Source organism: Labeo rohita, chromosome 11 (genome assembly GCF_022985175.1).
Source record: "Labeo rohita strain BAU-BD-2019 chromosome 11, IGBB_LRoh.1.0, whole genome shotgun sequence".
Lineage (NCBI taxonomy): Eukaryota > Metazoa > Chordata > Actinopteri > Cypriniformes > Cyprinidae > Labeo > Labeo rohita.
In genome coordinates, this window is record NC_066879.1 from 26,167,723 (window position 1) to 26,187,903 (window position 20,181).

Below are 20,181 nucleotides of genomic sequence, written 5' to 3' on the forward strand. Positions count from 1 at the left end.
CAGAATTCTGAGAAATTAAGTCAGAATTGTGAGATGCAAACTCGTAGTTCTGATCTTTTTCTCGAAATTCGACTTTTTTTCCCCAGAATTGTGATATAAACTCACAACTGCGAGTTATAAAGTCAGAATTGCGAGATGCAAACTCGTAGTTCTGATCTTTTTCTCAAAATTTCTCAGAATTGTGAGATATAACCTCACAAACCTTTTTTAACCTCACAGTTAAAAAGTTACTAGCAATTCCTTTTTTCTCTCAAGTGCGAGTTTGTATCTTGCAATTTGGACTTTTTATGACTTTTTTTCTGAGAAATTAAGTCAGAATTGCAAGTTATGAACTCGGTTCTGACTTTATCTCAGAATCGTGTGATACAAACTTGCAATTCTGATATTTTTTCTCAGAATTGTGATATAAACGTACAATTGCGAGTTATAAAGTCAGAACTGCAAGATATAAACTCACAACTCTTAGAAACGAAGTCAGAATTGTGAGATACAAACTCGTAATTCTGACCTTTTTCTTAAAATTTCTCAGAATTGTGAGATATAAACTGACAATTGTTAAAAAGTCCACTTTTGAGTGTGAAAAAGACTGATATGTTCTCAGAACTGCGTGATGTAAACTCATATATACATTCAAAAATGCAAAAAACTGCTGCTGGGGTGTAAAAATCCAACTTGCAATTGCGAGTTTGTATCACGCAATTCTGACTTGCGAGTTTATATCTCACAGTTTAGACTAAATATTCAGAACTGCGAGTTTGTATCACACAATTCTGAGAAGAAAGTCAGAATTGCGAGATGCAAACTCAGTTAGGTCACAATTATCTTTAAAAAAAAAAACAATATTCAGTGGTGGAACCTGCTTCCTTAAAAAATCAGTTTGGACAAATTAGTTGATTCAGTAACTCACATATAAAAGCTGAATGAGTGAATCAGTTGAATGAATTATGCAATTACGCTAAGACAGTCACTTGATTGTGTTTTGAATGAATCGGCTGATTCACTGACTGATTCTTAAACTGAATGAGTGAATCTGCTAAGCAAATCACTTAATGGTTGCAAAATCAGTACATGAAAAAAGTAGCAAGTCCAAATTCATAGTATTTATAAAAACAGGCAAAAATTACCCAGATAACTTGTGATACTTCATTAGTTTGGGGACGGAACACTCTGTATATCTAACCATTGTAAGACAGGGAAAGTTCAGGAAAGATGTTTGAAAACAGTCCTTATTTTACTTGGTGTAGAAACTACATTACCAGGGCTCACAATAGGATTTTAGGCAACAGATATCGAACCACCATCATCAAAGTTATCCATGTGATTTACAGCCTACAGCATCTCTCCAGTCGTGGTCCTCTCTCCCTGTCCCTGCAGGTTCAAATAAGGTGATCGCTTGTGCTTCTCTATGCTCATCACTCTCAGTCAGAGGTTATCATCATTACCCCTTTCTACTTACTTATAGCCAAGTCTATGCAGGCTGTCTGTCTGCTCCAGATCTATGGCTCCTTTCTGAGAAGTCAGTGTAAGAAAAGCCCCAGAGCCAGGACTGTGTCTTGCATTTAAACAGCTGTAAATTGCCTCTCTTTTCCCCCCGTGACTGCCATTTCCCATGTAATGGTGTCTGATGGGGGAGACTGTGATTTTGCTGTCAGGGCTGTCAAGGCTGGAGGCTGGTGCTGGATTTTAATGTGCTGAGATACAGATGAACCCAGAGGTACTGGAAAATGAAAGGCACCTATCCAGAATAAATGAGAGGAAGGAACTAGGGACTAGGCATGTTTCATTTAGATTAGCGTTTAAATATATAGCACATTTCCATTTTATGGATTTAATGTACTGTATAACCCCATAAATAAACTAATCTCATCCTTTTCATTTTAAAGACATGTTGCAGGTTAAATACAACTTGTGCTCTACTGACAGCATCTGAGACATGATGTTAAACACTGAAAAAAATGGACTTACAGTAGTTAAAGACAGTAAAGTAGTAAAACTAAAGTAAACAGAGCTATTTTACACAACTCTATCTGGTCCATAACAGAGCTCCAATCATTTCACCATTTGTATCACTCTACTTGGTATTTCTCACAGCTACCCTTACCAAAAAAGTTTACTTCAAGTTTATTTTATTAAGTATACTTAAGTAAAGTTCAAGTATATTTTTAAGTATACTTTATGTAGTAAGTATACAAATATCAGCATACTAGTAGTAGACTTTTCAGTGTACTACTTTTATACTCCTTGGGACTAAATTGGCCCACTTTCTAGTATATAAAAGTATACTTTTAAGTATTCTTTAAGTATAACATTAGTAAATTTTGAGTACACAACTAGTTTACATCTATGTTTTCAGTTTGTACTGCAAGTATACTAAAAGTGAACTAATAGGTATACTGATAGTTTACTAGTTTTAAGTAAAGTCTCAGTAAACTACAAGATCAGTAGTTTTATACTTTAAGCATACTCGAAAGTTTTCTTTAAGTGAACTTTATATCATACTTCAAGTATACTACCATGTCCCTATTTAGGTATTAATTTATATATATTTTGTTATATGAATATTTGAACATACAAAACATTATGAATAACAGTCTAACATGTACACAACGTTGTCTTTGTTTGTAAAGCATTTTACAAGATTAAGATATTCAGGAAATAGATATAAGTGGTTGAAAGTATCTAGGCCTCAAAACTAGATACACAACCCTCAAGAACGGTGGCAATCAGCAAATATTACAAAGATTAGATCTGTATGTCACAGTACAACAAATAACTAACAATAATGACAAAACAACAACAAAAAATGAAGTCAGCAAACAGCAAAACAGTAATCCTATAACAGTAAATGGATCATTTATTCATGCTGCAATGCATGCTGGGAACTTACAAAGCCTTAAAATTTCAACAATATGAAATTCTTTGTTCAGACAAATTTGTTTGACTAGTTGGGATAACATTATTGTAATTTTATTGGTCTGACAAGGGTTTTTAGTTTAAAAAAATATCATTTTTTAGTATTTGAGACAAAATGTTTTGTAAAATGGAAAATATGTATTTGCATTTTTTACAGTGTGGAAGCATCTGTTTTTGTTTCTTCTTTGCTTGTGTTTTGGAAATTTTGTACAGAAGATGTATAATAGCATCTCTCATGTATAACAATGAAAACACAGATTCTCAGAGCGCAAGTATAGCTCATTTATACTTTTTCTAAGTATAAATCAAGTATACTTAAATGCAATTTTAAGTATATTTCTGATAAGTATATAAAGCACATTTCTGAGAAGTACATAAAAAGTAGACTGAAAGTATACTTTCCTATTTTTAGTTTAAAAGAAGTATACTTAATAGCACACTTGAATAAACTTCTTTTTCGTAAGGGTAGTGTCATGGCAGACGCCCAAATCCACTATTATTTTATAAATAATACTGTTTTTGTGTCACGGAACGTACTTTTAAGAGTTTTTTAGGCGTGAATGTACTTGTTTGAACTTTAAATATGCGATTTGTTAATACAGATCATGTCTATTTGAAAATTTGCTTCAATGTTTTCAGAGATGTGAGCTCCAGGGCGTCCTTACCTTGAAAGCAACCTTACCTCGGCCAGATCTTCTGGAATTTGCTGCTGGCTCTGATTTATCTATAGTGGTTAAACATGACAAATAATTAGCTTTTAGTAAATGTAATGGACAGTCTTTGGTCTCATTAATCGATTGTTTGTTCCAGTTTTAGCTAAGGGCAAAATCTCATCACAATATATTTTATATATCAGAGCGACGTCTTTGTACTTTTGACTGAATTGCTTTATGATGGCTGTTGTTGTTTATGAAATATTATTATTCAATAAATAATATTATATTTAAATAATAGTAGTATTTAATAATAGTATTTTAGTATTGAGAAATGGTGTGTGTTCGTGATGGTGATTTTAGTCACATTATTCCGCCATTAGATGGTGACAAGAGACTGTTTTTATGAGTCAGCAGTAAAGACTTTTATATTGAAAGAGACTAAATCAAGGTGGTAAACAAGGAAGTTAATCACTTTCAACAACACCTTGTAAGACACAGCCAAAAAATGCACTGAGCAGGGCTGTCATAAGAAACCATCCTTAACACATGAAATGACTGTATGACAAAGAGATCGCTTTCCTCAGCGGACATTCAAACTAATGTCTTATTGTGAATATGAGATTGATCTGAAGAATGAATGCTGTATCAGATGCTGGTAATCACACTCGCTTATAATACTCGACTCTGCATAATTCAGTGAGCTTTTAAAGGAGAAGTCCATGTCCAAAACAACAATTTACAGATAATGTACTCACCCCCTTGTCATTCAAGATGTTCTTTCTTTCTTCAGTCGTAAAGAAATTACAAGGAAAACATTTCAGGATTTTTCTTCATATAATGGACTGATATGGTGCCCCGAGTTTGAACTTCCAAAATGTAGTTTAAATGCATCTGCAAATGATCCCAAATGTGGTTGTAAATGATCCCAGCCAAGGAAGAAGGGTCTTATCTAGCGAAACGATCAGTTATTTTCATAAAAAAAAAAAATACAATCTATATACTTTTTTACTCCGATCGTATTTTCTCCCTCAACTTTAAAATCGTCCTATATCGCTGTTTTACCTTTTTTGTTAAGGGTGTTTGATCTTCTTTGCATGTTCACTTTGCAAAGACTGGGTCGGTACTTCTGCAGCGATGTAGGATGACAGAGTTTTTCGACATACCCTAACAGTCTTGAGCCAGAAGATTTTTTTCATATTTTCGGTTATTTTCATATTTTTAAATGAAAATATCCGATCGTTTCACTAGATAAGACCCTTCTTTCTCAGCTGGGATCGTTTACAACTGCATTTGGGATAATTTAAAGCCACATTGAAACTGCATTTTGGAAGTTCAAACTCGGGGCACCATATCAGTCCATTATATGGAGAAAAATCCTGAAATGTTTTCCTCAAAAAACACATTTTTTTACAACTGAATAAAGACATAAACATCTTGGATGACAAGGGGGTGAGTACATTATCTGTAAATTGTTGTTCTGGAAGTGGACTTCTTCTTAAATACAGTAATACAATAAGTTTTCAATGAAGCAACTTTTACTGTTATAAGAGACCACTGAGTCATTGAAGATGATGTTGTTTGCAAAGGTGATAAAAAAGCAAGTACGCAACTCTACTTATGTGTTACACTCACACACAAAACTCTGTAATGATCAAACTATGACACCAGATTCATTCATCTTTTACTGTCATTCAAGAAGTTGTTTAAAAGTTGTACGCAATAGCAGTGCAGCATTAAATTAGAAACAGTTCAGCAAAATGCAAACTGAGTGACAGCAGCTTTCTACTTGCAGCTTTCCAAATGCTATCCCATAATTCACCGCTCAGCATTTACACGCAGTGCCTGAGGCTGCGGCGCGAAAGAGTCTTTAGCGAATTAAACATTCCCGTAAAGTACCAGATGTCACACATCAGCAGAAAGGGCGCAGGTTGGGAACCGTGGTGTGGCTCAGTTGGCTTTTTGGAGAGAGATCAAGAGCGTGAGGCAGTACAGGTGCACAGGGTCCCACAGGGCAGGGAGGCTAACACTCCTTCACCCCACTTCCATGATCAAAATATCACAATGCTATTGGTTCAAGCTGCCTTGCAGGCAGGAAGTAATTGGTACACTCAGGAGGACTGTCACCTTCAGTGTTTGCAGCATCAGAAAAAAAGGTTAGAAGCTGTCGTAGCTGATGGGAAGTCTGGATAACATTGACACAAACCTAGCTAAACAGAGGAGACAACATGTTAGCACAAAATCACTTGGCTTCCGACACTGTAAACACAACAAACAAAAATACTGACAGTGCAGTTTATTGCCACGCTGTCTGTGTTGCTCTCACACCCAAGTCGCTAGGATTTATGAAAAATTAAATAACTGATGAAAATGTGAATCAACGTTTCACCTAATTTAACCAACAAAGAAAATGTGCATGACAATGAAATTAAATACAAGTTAACCCAATAAAAAACTAAAGCAAGCAAAACACATACATAATCTGTAATCTTCTTCAGACTTATTACTGATACTCCGACAGGAAAACTTTATTCTCTACTTCTATCTAGAACATAAGTGTTTTTTGAGCCATAGGAGACTCTTTTATCCTTCGTCAAAGAGTGTCTGCCAGAGACCAGGCAGATTTATTAATAAGGCTTGGAAAGAGATGCAACCTCATTTGCTCTTTGCTTATAACCTTGGGAATTGCAGTTTACTACAGCAGTGATTGAAGTAATGATGAAGACCCCATTAAGAAAGGAGAGATGTTTAAGGATGCTGCCACAGAAACAATGAAAGATTTTTGTCTTTCACACAGTCTAATTCAATAAAAGTACAGCTTGTATCTCGCAGTATGTTGCTCATCTGGAACAGATCGTTCCTAAGGAAAAACAAATTTCCTGCTGATATTTCACAGATTATTTTCATTGGCTACGAACAGACAGATGTCATGGAGTTACGCTCAAAAGAAAATGTTATTGGCCATGATAAACATTTTTCTCAAGTGAACCGGTGAGTTACATCAGTCGATAATAATCTTCAAATCCTGTCTGCTGCTTTGATTAACTTGTTTCCATTATGTTTACTCCCTGAGAAAATTATATTTGTCTTGAAAATCTATCAAAAGATGAAAATGGGGCTAAAAACGTATGCACAAAAGATGCATGTCTCTGAAGCCGAAAGGTGCCAGAACATTTGGAGGTTCAGTGCCTGAGATCCAGACAGAGGAGGATAACAAATGTCAGGAGTGTTATACTCGTAATGATATAGTTGGGGAGTTTGGATCATAGCAGAACAGCATGTACCCTGTCCTACCCTTCACTCCAAAACCCTGTTTCTATGGTTTGCCCTTGTCTGACAATGTCAAAGCCAGGCTTATGATTTGTTAAGGGACACTATGTAAACTCTACATATTTATATTCCTGTTATCCACTACCGACCTCCGTTTTCTTCTTGGTTTCTTACCAGCTGTCAAAACTGACCATGGTGTCATAGATGAAGGTATGTATGTAGCAGCAGAAGGATTTGAGGTTTAAAGGAGACCTTTTATGCCCTTTTTTACAATATGTAATATAAGTCTCAGGTGTCCCCAGAATGTGTCTGAAGCTTCAGCTCAAAATACCCCACAGATCATTTATTATATCATTTTGAATATGCCTATTTTGAGTGGAAGCAGAAATGCGCTGTTTTTGTGCATGTCTCTTTAAAGGAGAACTCCACTTCCAGAACAACAATTCACAAATAATTTACTCACCCACTTGTCTTCAGTCGTGAAGAAATAGTGTTTTTTTAGGAAAACATTTCAGGATTTTTCTCCATATAATGGACTTCATTGGTGACCCGATTTTGAACTTCCAAAATGTAGTTTAAATGCAGCTTCAAAGGGCTCTAAATGATCCCAGCCGAGGAAGAAGGGTCTTATCTAGCGAAACGATCGGTCATTGTTTTTGGAAAATAAAAATTTGTATACTTTTTAAGCACAAAAGCTTCTGTAGCACAGGCTCTGGGATGCGCGTTCACGTACTATTGAATCATGTCAAAAGGTCACGCGGAACGTAGGTGGAACCACAGACCCAATGTTTACAAAGCGAACGCACAAAGACTAAGAAAGTGCAAGTAAGTCAAACGCTGTTTACAAATAAAAAGGTACAACGATGTTGGACGATTCTGAAGTTGTAGGAGAAAATAACATGAAGTTTTTCAACATACTCTACCTTTTTGAGCCGGAGAACACAATGAACTTGAAGTGATTTGAAGACGTGATTCGTAGTAGTGTTACAAAGCTTTGAAGCTGCATTTAAAGTTCAAATTCGGGTCACCAATGAAGTCCATTATATGTAGAAAAATCCTGAAATGCTTTCCTCAAAAACCATAATTTCTTTACGACTGAAGACAGAAATACATGAACATCTTGGATGACAAGGGGGTGAGTAAATTATTTGTAAATTGTTGTTCTGGAAGTGGAGTTCTCCTTTAAAAGCAAATGTGCCGCGGCTCTCCGCCCCCTCTCCCAGAATACAGCTGTGCCTTTACAGCTTGTACCTCAGATACTCTGCTAAAAAACATATGTTTAGTTTTATTTATCATGTCTATCACTCTAAAATCATGAGTTTTAAACCATATTAGTTTAAACTTCTGATATATGGTTTCTGAGCGCACACATCCGAAGCATGGCATGTCACACGGCATGTGAGTACTAAAATAAGTTCTCTTTCATTACTGCACTTAAACTGGCAAATACAGACAAGTTTATGTTAAAAGCACACAGGAGTTACAATAACACAGTTATGTCTGTGAAGGTAAACAGCTGGGAAAGAAATCACATTTATATTAGATCTGTGTGGCAACAGTGTGATATATATATATAAAAGATTTATTTTTGGCCTTTATTATGACAGGACAGATCAATATGGACAGGAAGCAAAGTGGGAGAGAGATAGGGTGCGGGATCAGAAAAATCCTTGAGTTGGGATTCGAACACAGGATGCCTGTAGCGCAACAGTGCAGTATGTTGGCACACTGCCCACAAGGCTATCGCACCAACAGGGCTGGTTACATTTTAATAAGATCCCCTTTCTACGTCACGGGGGAGCAAAATCTAAGCGGCTCGCTTTTCACTTGCTTGCAGAGAAAAGCTTACCAAAACAAAGTTACTGGATTGTCCTTTTCCTCATTTTCTGGGTTGCTATAATACAATTTTGCTATTCATGCACATTACACAACTAAAAAGTGCTCTAATCTGGATGTTTGCACATATTTCTTATAATAGACTCTAAGAATAGCACTAGAAGTCTACCCTTGCTCATGAATAAGGAAACAGTAAGGGTGGGCTGCGATGGTTAAGAGTTCATGGGGGAGACATGATTCTCTAAAGTGCTCAGATGCAACCTTTTAAGGCCCTGGCCTGTCACTGCCAATGCACACAGTCCGGGTCCCCTTTATTTATCTCGTTCTATCGCCCCACTTAGTCACTGACCCCTCAGGAAATGCTTGACCCTCAGAATCCTGACCTGTTATTGGACAGAACGCGGGGAGCAGTAGTAGAGCGAGGATCTTCCTGTTGACCTTCCACATTGAGTGGTTGGACTAATTCTTATAAACGTCAAACCAGCAGTGAACATCTCCATCACTGATATCTTCACAACAACATATGTCTGATGTGTAGATGGAACATCTTACTGAGTTTCCAAAGCTACAAGCTGTCGATTAATGTTTTTATTCACCATCTGGAGATTTAAACACAACTTTGTTGTGCTATAATGGACCGCATCAACAGAGGCTATTTCATAAAAAGAGTTATCAAAGCATCTTAGAAAGAAACAACACTTAAGAATTGTCTGGATCCATCACAGATTACGACCGTTTAATCAGACTCTATATAGTAAACCAACCAAAACTAGATGAGGGACTAATGTAGGCTATGAGTTTGGTTGTATGATATAACAGTTTGATTTGATTTGGGTTTTGGGGCAATCAGGAATATTCATCTTTTCTCCTCTGGGGAGATTAGATTTATACACTCCTCACTAATCTGTCATCTCTGTTCGAGTTCAGGCTGAGTTTCTATTCTCAGAAATGAATGGCCGAGGGGGGCAGGGGAGCAGTCTTAAACGGGTCAGGGGTTGTAGTCTGGGAGAGTAGGAGTTCACGTTCATTTCTCTTGCTTCTGTCTGACAAAGGCCAAAGGTTACCAGCACAGGAAAAGGAGGAGGGGTTAGACAGGCTAAAATCTTAGATTTGTGTCTGCCTGTGCAAGCAAGGATGTAATGTGTAATCTCTCAAATCCCAAAACAAACGCAGACAAAAACAAACACACACCCCTCTACAGGACCACCACTGACCATGGAAGAGGACGATTGTATCAGTAGTGATCAACTATAGAGTCTGGACATTACAGACACAAAAATGTTGGGTTTAAATCAGGACTCTGGCCCAGCCTTTTCATTATTTCAAAGTTATTAGCTTCAAGGAGCTGCAGTGTGTCAGGGGCATTGTCTTGCATGGAAATAGCAAGGATGATTGGGAAATGCTTGCATGTTGCTGAAGGAGGTTCTGTTAAACATTTGTATTCTCCCTGCCATAGCTGTATAAGAGGCCCAACACCTGCTGTAGAAAAAACATCCCTCAAACCAAGACTCAAGACTTCTTTATGCACTTAGACTTAAGTCTTTCCTCAGTTTGATGCCAAACAAAATGTTTCCCATCAGACCCAAATGAATTAAACTTGCTCTCATCACTAAAGTGAACTTTGGACCAGTTCTCCTTTCTCCACACAACATGTTCCTCAGCAAAGGTGAGCTTAGCCTTTTGATTCTTTCTGCAGATGAGAGGTTTGGTCACTGAAAAATACACTTTCAGTCCAACTTCTCTTAAACATGCTGAGACAGATCCTTACCCTGTTTAGAACTGAACTGGCAAGCAATTCCAGCTGCAGTGCTGAACCGATTCCCCATTGAGAGTCTCTGCATTATCCTGTTTTCTTCTGCATTTGACCAGCCTTTTTGGTGGACTTGAATGAACTAGTGTCATTCTAAACCTGCAATATTTGAGAAATCACCAATTTGGAATGACCAACTTCTCTTGCAATGGCTGAAAGGGTCATCCCTTCATCGCTTTAGTTGCAGGGTTTCAGTCCCATTAGAGCCACCTGCCATCTTGCCATCCAGGACTGTTGCCAGTTAAATAGGGTTTGTCATGTAATTTAGGAAATTAGCACCCGTTGCCAGATTAACACCAATAACTGTTATTTTAAATTGTAATAACATTTCACAGTATTACTGTTTTTACCATATTTTTTTAAATTAATGCAGCCTTGGTGAGCCTTCTTTCAAAAACACTGAAACATTTTACTGACCTCAAACTCTTAAAAGTATTTTAAACTAATGATATCAAGATTCTGAGGTGCAGATCAATACAAAAGTTCCTATAGAAATACACATATGAGAGACAAGCATGTTATTGTTTTTGCAAAACCATTTTACACATCACCTGTCACAGTGGCTGATAGATTAAGCAAATTACCTGCCTGAAAACAAAGTAGTGTAATTCTGTTACCCATTTTTAAATTTAGTCTTTGTCTTTTAAATCAGTCTTTTGTGTGTTAAATTTTTAGTCAACTAAGGCCCGGTTTCACAGACAGGGCTGATCTTAAGCCAGAACTATAGGCCTTAGTTAAATTAAAATATTTAAACAGCTTTTATAAAAATGCATTCAAAGAAAACGTTACAGGTGTGCATCTTGAGACAGAACAATGACACTGTCATATTTTAAGATATGTCGGAGCAAGATATTTTCAGTTGAGACAGCTCAATAATGCATTTTAATCTGGGACTAGCCTTAAAGGAGAAGTTCACTTCCAGTACAAACATTCACAGATAATTTACTCACCGCCTTGTTATCCAAGATGTTCCTGTCTTTCTTTCTTCAGTCATAAAGAAATGTATTTTTCTGTGGAAAAAATTTTAGGAATGTTCTCCATATAGTGGAGAACTCAGTTCCAAATGGCATGTTTTTCTATTGCATTTTTCTCAATTAAAACAACAGCAGTTACGTAAGTGCATTTATTCAGCAACCACAATTGCAAACAAAATAGTTGAGATCTCATGACAGAACACACACTCTAAAAAATGCTGGGTTATTTTTTTAACCCAAATGCTGGGTTTAACTTGGTGGGTCATTTTATTGGGTTATTCTTTATATTTTTACCCAGGTGCTTGGTAGTTTTTCTGTAACTGGGTTGCTGAGTCATTTTTAACGCTGGGTTAATTTTTTTTGCCCAACCGCTGGGTTGAGCCTGTCTCCAACGAAACAACCCAGCTGCTGCTGAGTGACAGTAAGAGTGCAGGCTTTTTGTGTCCTCTACAGGAGAGAGCGGTTCTCAGCGCTACAGATTTGGTGCGCTTCTTCAGCGAAATAAAGGTTTGTATACATTTTATATAATTTATAAAGCAAATTCTAGTATTTTACACAACGCAACATAAAGACGAGATGTCAGTCAGCTGTGTCACTTCACATAATGGAAACGCCTTTTGTCTTGCATAAAATAAATGGATTTTATTTGTTATAGTACTGAGTTTAATTTGATGTTAAAATATATTCTCTAATGTCAGTACTGTTTGTTTATGGGCAGGTCTGAAGTTTGCAGTTACCCCACCAAACAGCAGCCCTTCACTGGCTCAGATTTCAGCAACACACTGGCATGAGAATTAGCGCTATTTAGGTAAAAAGTAATTACAGAGAACAGTTAAATACACTAAAATTAAAATTCTACTTTTAAATGTTGAACTTTTATGACTAAAATGCATGTTAAACGAGTTTAAATGTAATATTGTAAACTATGCAGTTTTAACCCAAATAAATTCAATTAGTCTTTATTCATTAGTATTTTGTCCATGTGTTCTTGCTTAATAATAAATGTTCATTCTTTTGATTATTGCTGTTGCCTCTGGTAATTCTGTGTATGTGTGTGTGTGTGTTTTTATAAGTTCCAGTCCATTTTAAGCCAGCAAAGTAAATAATTTTTAAACAATAGTTGACTTAAATAAAATAACCCAGCATGTTTGGTAAAAACATTTAACTCAACCAGCTGGGTCAAAATAACCCAGCATGTGTTCTGGCTAATATTTACCCAGCACTGGGTTGCCAATTCACCCAAGTTGGGTTGTTTTTAACCCAGCATTTTTTAGAGTGCAGAAAGGCTGAATGACACTTTTATTTAAGTCAAACATCTCATATGGAGATCGATCACTAAATGTTAGCTTAGTTGTTTGTCTGCGTTTTTATAGGCGCTTCCGCAATGTAGAGCATGCGCATGGTTGCCAGATTGCAAAAATTAAGCAAATCACCTTTTAACATAGAAGGATACACTGATATCTGGTAACCGTACACACGAAAGCTTGCGTAGTAGTGGCATGTACAGCAGTCCGCAATAATATTTTGAAATATTTTTTAAAATACATTTTACTCTTGTCTTTTATCACCAACGATACTGAATGTATGACATTACTGTCGTCTAATTGTCGTCTCATTTTAGCAATGGGAAAAAAAGTTGTCAACGAACATTGTTCATCATAGTTTTCGTTAACGGAATTAACCTCAGAACAAAAAAATGTAAAAGAGTGTTATAAGGTGGTCCAGCATGTGTCGTCCATGTTTATTCAGCACTGTGGTGGCATCACTGCTGCCTCTTATTCGGAAACTGGAGCAGCAGTGAGATCAGGCGGTGCCCTCCTCCCTCTGCCCACTAATCCCTAAAAGATGATCTATCTGTGTCCCGCTCTAACGCTCGCTCGGGAAGGGTGCAGAAGAGGAGGAGGTCCTGTCCTTATCAGCCAGACAGACACCCATCCTGCTCAGGGGGTCCAATCCTCCCTTTTCTGCCCATTCCGTAATTAGATGATGTGTCTAGGTCTGGCCAGGGATTTGGCCAGGGCCTGAAGTAGGTCGGTGGGTGATAGTGTTGTTGTCTTTTTCGTTTAACACCCCCGCCCCTGCTCTCTAGTGTCGGGCTAATGTCAGTTTTATTTGTCAAACGAATATGTCTGACACACCATGACGTGGCCCAGATCATTACGTTAAGTGCTGGAGGACATATTGACGCTGTTAAGAGGCTTCAATGGACGGATGCTCACTATGAACTTGACACAATAGGCCGCGCAAACATATCTGTAATTGGATTTGATTTTTTTGCTGATTCAGAGAGCGAGAAAATCTGGCCCGTGCACCTATATCAGAATTACATGAGTTGACCGATGCATGACTATATGGGAATATATAATTTGGCAGACAAGATTTTGGACAATTGCCCATTCTATGGAAATACCCGGAGAAATGCAAGCTTGCACTTCAGCCCTTGGGTTCTGACGACCGCCCTTCATTGATTACTAAATGTATATTACCATTATTGGCACTTTAGTGACAGTCTGCTTTAATTAACTGTTTTGGGGCATTTCAGCGTGTATCGATGCAATGGCGTATCGATGCAGCGACGCTGGTCATATGGATCGGATGACATATTTCACTAAAGCATTAGTGGCTGTATCTATTCAGATGATGATAGCTCATTCTAATCGTCGGTTTTGTCGAGATGTAATGATGTCATGCCAGGACAGTTGCAGACGCTTTCTGATCTTCTCGTTTAATGTTCAGAGTCTGAAGGCATGCTTATTAGATGTTCTGTATTCCCCATGCTCCTTCATTAACATTTTACTTTACAGAAGGAATTGATGTATGCAGACACTAGAAAAAGATAGTGCCCACTGCGTCAGTGTCTAAGATTAGGAAAAATACAGATTGCAGCTAATTTTGCAGCTTTGTCCATATCCATTCAGCCATCAATCCATTACAAACACCTAATCCATGACATTTTAGTGATGATACACATTTATTTTCATGTAATATAAAAGGACAGTTTCGTAAAATACTTGAGTTAACATATTTTACAGTGAAACATGCTATATGCAATTGTAATATCACAATATTTAATACCACAAAAAATCGTAACAACAACAACAACAACAACAACAACAATAATAATAATAATAATTATTATTATTATTATTTCAATGTAATTAATTTAAATAATTAAATTTAATGATAATAATTCAAATAGGGAAATAAGCATGCATAATTAAATACAAAATATTGGCTGTAAATTTTTAAAAGAAGTGGCAAAAAGATTCAGATACATAAAATATATAATTTAGATATAATAAAACTGAAAATAAATATATCAAGACAATATAATAATAATATAATAATAATCTAAAAAATAAAGTGGCCCCAAAATAAAAAGTGTCAAAAAGATTCAGTTAAATAATAATATATATAATTTATATATAATAATAATAATAATAATATATATATATATATATATAATATATCAATAAAATTATATTAAAATAGGAAAATAAGCAAGCAAAAATTACATACAGAATATCATCTGCTACACTGTATATTTAATATCACAAAAAAAGATGTCTTGCATTTCTAAATTGTATATTTTTCTAATAATAACAAATAATAATAATAATAATAATAATAATAATAATAATACTAATAATAATAATAATAATAGCCCAAAAATAAAAAGTGGCAAAAAAAAGATTCAGTTACATAATAATATATATAATTTATATATAATAAAAAATAAAATAAATAAAATACATATTAATATATAAAAATTAAAATAAAGGTAAAATAAGCATGCAAAAATGTAAAATTAAATATATAAAAATGGCTGCTAAACAGTATATTTAACATCACAAAAAGATGTTTTACATTTCTAAATTGTATATTTTGCAAATTATTATTGATAATAATAAATGTAAAAATTGCCCAAAAATAAAAAGTGCAGAAAAAGTTTCAGTTAAACATAATTTAAAATACAAACTTTCACCTACACATATTCGAAAACACTTAACCTGAAATATTAATAATTAAATTTTAATTAAATTAAAAATGTATTTAAAATTATGCAAAATTATACCTAAATAAATGTAAATCAAACACATTTAAAAACTAAAATAAATGGCTTTAAAAATATTATATTTCTTATAATTTAATATTTATTAAATTTTTTATTTTGATTAGCTAAAAACAGGAAAAGGAAATCTCCACATATATAATATAGATATAAAATAGAAAATAAATAAATTATATTATATTATATTATATTATATTCAAATAGGAAAATAAGCAGCCATAATTAATCAGTCAATCAATTAAACAATATTGACTGTATATTTAATATCACAAAAATGTCTTAATTTTCTAAATTGTACATTTTGATATTAATTCTAAAATTAAAAGTAATGTAAAAATAGCCCAAAATACAAAGTGATGAAAAAGACTCAGTTACATGACTTAAAACACACACTTTCACTTACACACATTTAATTGAAAAATACACAAATAAAAATCCCAACATTAAATACATGCCTGCAAGTGTGTTAGTTCCAATTTTGAAAATGGAGAATTACATCACAAACTCATGAATACATGCTTCTACATGTGCCAGGCTGCCTTGAAGGTCTTGTCCTAATTTAAGTTTTTGCTTGTAGCATTTTAACACCTCCTCAGTTAGCATCTCTCTCTCTTTCTCTTTCCATCCGCTGCACCGTAGATGTGCCTCACTGCATGGAAACTTTCACCCCCCCATCCTGACACTAACACACCCACACGCGCACAAACACACACACCACGACTGAGAGCGGTGGGTGGAAGGGGAGGAGACTCTGTCTGGTAAGGTTGAGCTGTTTACAGTGTGGGTTTATAAAACAGCAGACGAGGGGGGGCGTCCCTACAAAGAGGGAGCAGGGAGGAGAAACGCCAGACGAGGATAGAGAGAGTGACTGAGAGGATAGAGAGCATCTGAGAGAGAGGGTTCGCACGCAGGACAGAGTGATTAAACAGCAGGCAGACGTTGGACAGCTTTTTGTGACTTCCACCACAACTGCTGCAGCCGGAGAGATGCTTATGTGAGGAAAGCAAGTGATTGTGCATAGTAAGCAAGAAGCTCTCTTCATTGCTATTGTAAGTACTAAACTCTAATATGTTTTTAAATATATATATATATATATATATATACATATATATAACTAAATGTGAATATTTAAGGTCTATCTATCTATCTATCTATCTATCTATCTATCTATCTATCATGTTTAAAAAGACTACATAAAGACTTACGTCAGATGTCTTGGAAAAAATGAAAGTTTGTCTTTAACACATGACTAAGTTTATAAGAGGTCACTGAAGACATGTCTGTATTTGTTTCAGGATAAAAGCAGGAATTGATGAGTTGCTGCATCTTAGAGTGTCTCGTCATGGATGACTCTAGGGAACCTACTGAATAGATCTCAGAGTTGCATCATGGTTCAGCAAAGGACCCACAAATACTCGTCAGTCATGGATGGCAATTCTACCAGAGAGGTCTTCGTGGGACTGGCGGCAGAGGACGACGCTGAGGTGTTTGGACATGTACCTTCTAACAAAGACCCCAACTGGTGCAAAACTCCAACGGGGCACATCAAGAGACCAATGAACGCTTTCATGGTCTGGTCCCAGATTGAGAGACGGAAGATCATGGAGCAGTGGCCTGACATGCACAACGCTGAGATTTCAAAGCGCCTTGGAAAGCGCTGGAAACTACTGCCCGATTACGAGAAGATACCCTTCATCAAAGAGGCTGAAAGGCTGCGTCTAAAGCACATGGCTGACTATCCTGACTACAAGTACCGACCCAGGAAGAAGAGCAAGTGCTCCACCCCTGTGAAACTTGGAGAGAAGTTGCCTATGAAATCCAGCAAGCCCCATTCAGGAAGATCAGCCGGGCTGTCCTGCAAAGGGCTAAAGATCAAACCCGCTTCCAACAAGCCCAAAATGAACTTTAACGGCAATAAATACAAGAGCTACAGCGAGAGCGTGAGCGATGATGACACAATGGATGTAAACATAGAAAGTCCAGTGGCTCTGCGAGACGATCGCAACCCGTCAAGTCACTTTGTCCTTCACCAGCAGGCCACTGTTCCCTCTGAGGACCAGCAACCAGTTCCTGAGCTCAGAGTGAAAGTGCCCATCTCTCAAACCAGCAGTCTCTCCTCGGACAACGAGTGCCAGGCTCTCCCGGAGTCCACGGCGAGCGAGCCACGAGGGTCGACGTCTGGAAGATCCTCCACGCCGACCTCGACCAGCTCCTCCTCTTTGGTGTCGTCAGCGTGTTCGGATGAGGAACTGGACGAGGAACTCTTGCATATCATTTCCAACAGTATGCCTATGGACTGCTCCGCTCTGGACAAGGACTTCGAAGCATTTCATGCTAACTCAGGATCCCATTTTGACTTTCCAGATTACTGCACTCCAGAGGTGAACGAAATGATTTCTGGGGACTTGCTCGTGCCCAGCATTTCAGACCTAGTGTTCACCTACTAAAGTCGAGTCCTCTGTAATGTGGTCAGGCCTGCATAGCTGCCAATTTGAAAATATTTTGTCCATGTTGTACTTGGACAATTCCTTTTTCCATGTGTTTATTTTTCTCAATGAATTCCGTAAGTGCTATTGCTTTCCTTTCCAAGCATGTCACATCTTGTTGGTTTAGCTAACAGACACACAGGGCTTTGCAGAGCTGTTCGGGACAGTAAGACATTCAGATTTTGTTTGACTCTTCAGAGGCAGCTGGGTGTAATTTTCGGACACAAAAACAATTTTTCCCAGTGGCTCGATAAACTAATTGCTTGTCCTTTCAAAGACAATTTAAAGAGACAATTCACCCAAAAAAGAAAATCCTGTCATCACTTCCTCAGCTACATGAATTTATTTCTTCACAAAACACAAAAGAAGATACTTTGAAGAATGTGTCAGCTGTCCATATGTCAACCACTGAATTCATTCTTCAAAATATCACCTTTTGTGCTCCACAGAAGCCATGAAGGCAAGGACATTTTTGGGTGAACAAGTCCTCTATTATACAGCACTATAATTTTCATGATGTAAACTCCTAATCAGAAGTTTCAATGTGCATAAATATAGAGGTCTGCTGACAGCATTGGTGCATTAATATTCTGAAACCCTGAAGTAAAAATGATGAAAAGGAAAAGATGAGAGACATCATTTATTAAAACCTCCAGCACTTACAGTAAAGCATGCATTGGAAATCACTGCAGACGCATAATTCATATCATATTCTTTAATTAGGTAATAGCACTTTCATCACCTTGCCATTGCTGCAGACGTTAAGACTCGCATGTGATTTAAAGGCAGCTCTGCATTGGCCCTGCGTGCAGGTGTGTGTGTGTGTGCGTAAGTGTGTGCCTGAACTGTTTGGACTGTGGACAAAAGGGGGTTAAGGTTAGGGTTTGGGGGGTTGGGATTGGTTCTTTCAGGGAACTGTGCATCTGTCCATGCAGGCAGCAGCTTTTATGCAGGGGTCGGGCTCTGCGCTTACCGAGCGTCTGCCGGGGCGGGGAGGCGTGCGAGGGGGGCTCCCGCACCGGTTCGCTGAAATGCATGTCATGTCTGCAGTCTGGCTGCAGCTGCCCCGATCAGGGCGAGAAATCTGTGTCTGCCAGCTGGCCCCCATTGACTCTCTCAGGGATCGTTTGTCTAGGTCCTAGTGCCTCCCGTAGGTAATTCATCTGTGATGATCTGTGTGTGTGTGAGCGTCTCTTTCTCTCCCGGAGAAACCATCCGAAGCCAACCGAAGTGACAGAATGCCCCGATTTCTCAAAACAGGATCCGTCTTGTTTTTCTTTTTTTTTTTACCCGTATGCTCTTATTAATTTCAGTTCAGTTGGCACCCGGGAGACCGGCATTATTTAACTCCCACCAACAGTTGTCAAAAAAGAGACAACATACCCTGCAGTTCATACTTTACATAAACTGATTCTCGACGTCCTGTGAAGATGCAGCGGCATGCTGTGCAAAGTGAAGGAACACAAAAGGAAAGGGACCTGCTGTGTATTTGCTCTTGGTTTAACCTCACTGTTTGGACTGCATAATGACTACTTTTGTCACACTGACCACAGAGGCGTAAACAGTCTCCAGCTTCTTGTGTTTCCTTATTGTAGGAAAGAGTTGACTGAACTAGTTCTGTACGATCAGTATTTTTTCTAATTCACGATAGTTTGCAAAAATCGTAGTTTTATCAAGTGGTTTTTAGAACGACACCACATTCGGTGGTCAAACTACACATGTAATTCAGGTATCTGTGTTTCGAAAAGGGAAACGGCGGTAAACACGAGGACTGATAGGAAAGATGGACGTGGTTTGTGATACGAGGCCTTCATTCATAAAACACAACAATATGAGGATTTTCAACATGTAAAAACATTGCCTCTACATATATGTATAGCGCAGAAAGATTTAGTGCTTTAAAGCAAAAATGTTGGCATTTAAAATGCTCAAAATGGTAGAAACTGTAGTAATAACGCAAGTTAATGTTTCAAGTGAGGCAATGGATGGCATTAATTTCGTAATGCAAAAAAGGTTGTATTATGAAAAACCAAAATCAAGTTTGCATGTGTTATAAATAAGAACTTGTGAATAGGTAAACAAAAGGCTTGAGCCTTCAACAATCATCAGGGAAATTATTTCAGGAAACGATGCGTTCACGATTTTAGCAGATTCTGAAATTGCGAAA

General features: G+C 37.1%; 2 protein-coding genes across 2 annotated transcripts in view; one reads left to right on the forward strand and one right to left on the reverse strand.

The window, feature by feature from the left end:
* pnp4a (purine nucleoside phosphorylase 4a) overlaps positions 1-20,181 on the reverse strand; it is a 99,372-nt gene that overhangs the window by 51,669 nt on the left and 27,522 nt on the right. The gene's annotated exons all lie outside the window — the stretch shown is intronic.
* sox12 (SRY-box transcription factor 12) lies at positions 16,013-19,018 on the forward strand. The gene is made up of 2 exons (XM_051122802.1): positions 16,013-16,577; positions 16,824-19,018. The coding sequence occupies exon 2, from the start codon at positions 16,875-16,877 to the stop codon at positions 17,973-17,975; it is 1,101 nt and encodes a 366-aa protein (XP_050978759.1). The 5' UTR covers positions 16,013-16,577; positions 16,824-16,874; the 3' UTR covers positions 17,976-19,018.

Excerpts from the sequence above, each read along its gene's own strand:
- sox12 (XM_051122802.1), top strand. The coding sequence starts at position 16,875 with ATGACTCTAGGGAACCTACTGAATAGATCTCAGAGTTGCATCATGGTT.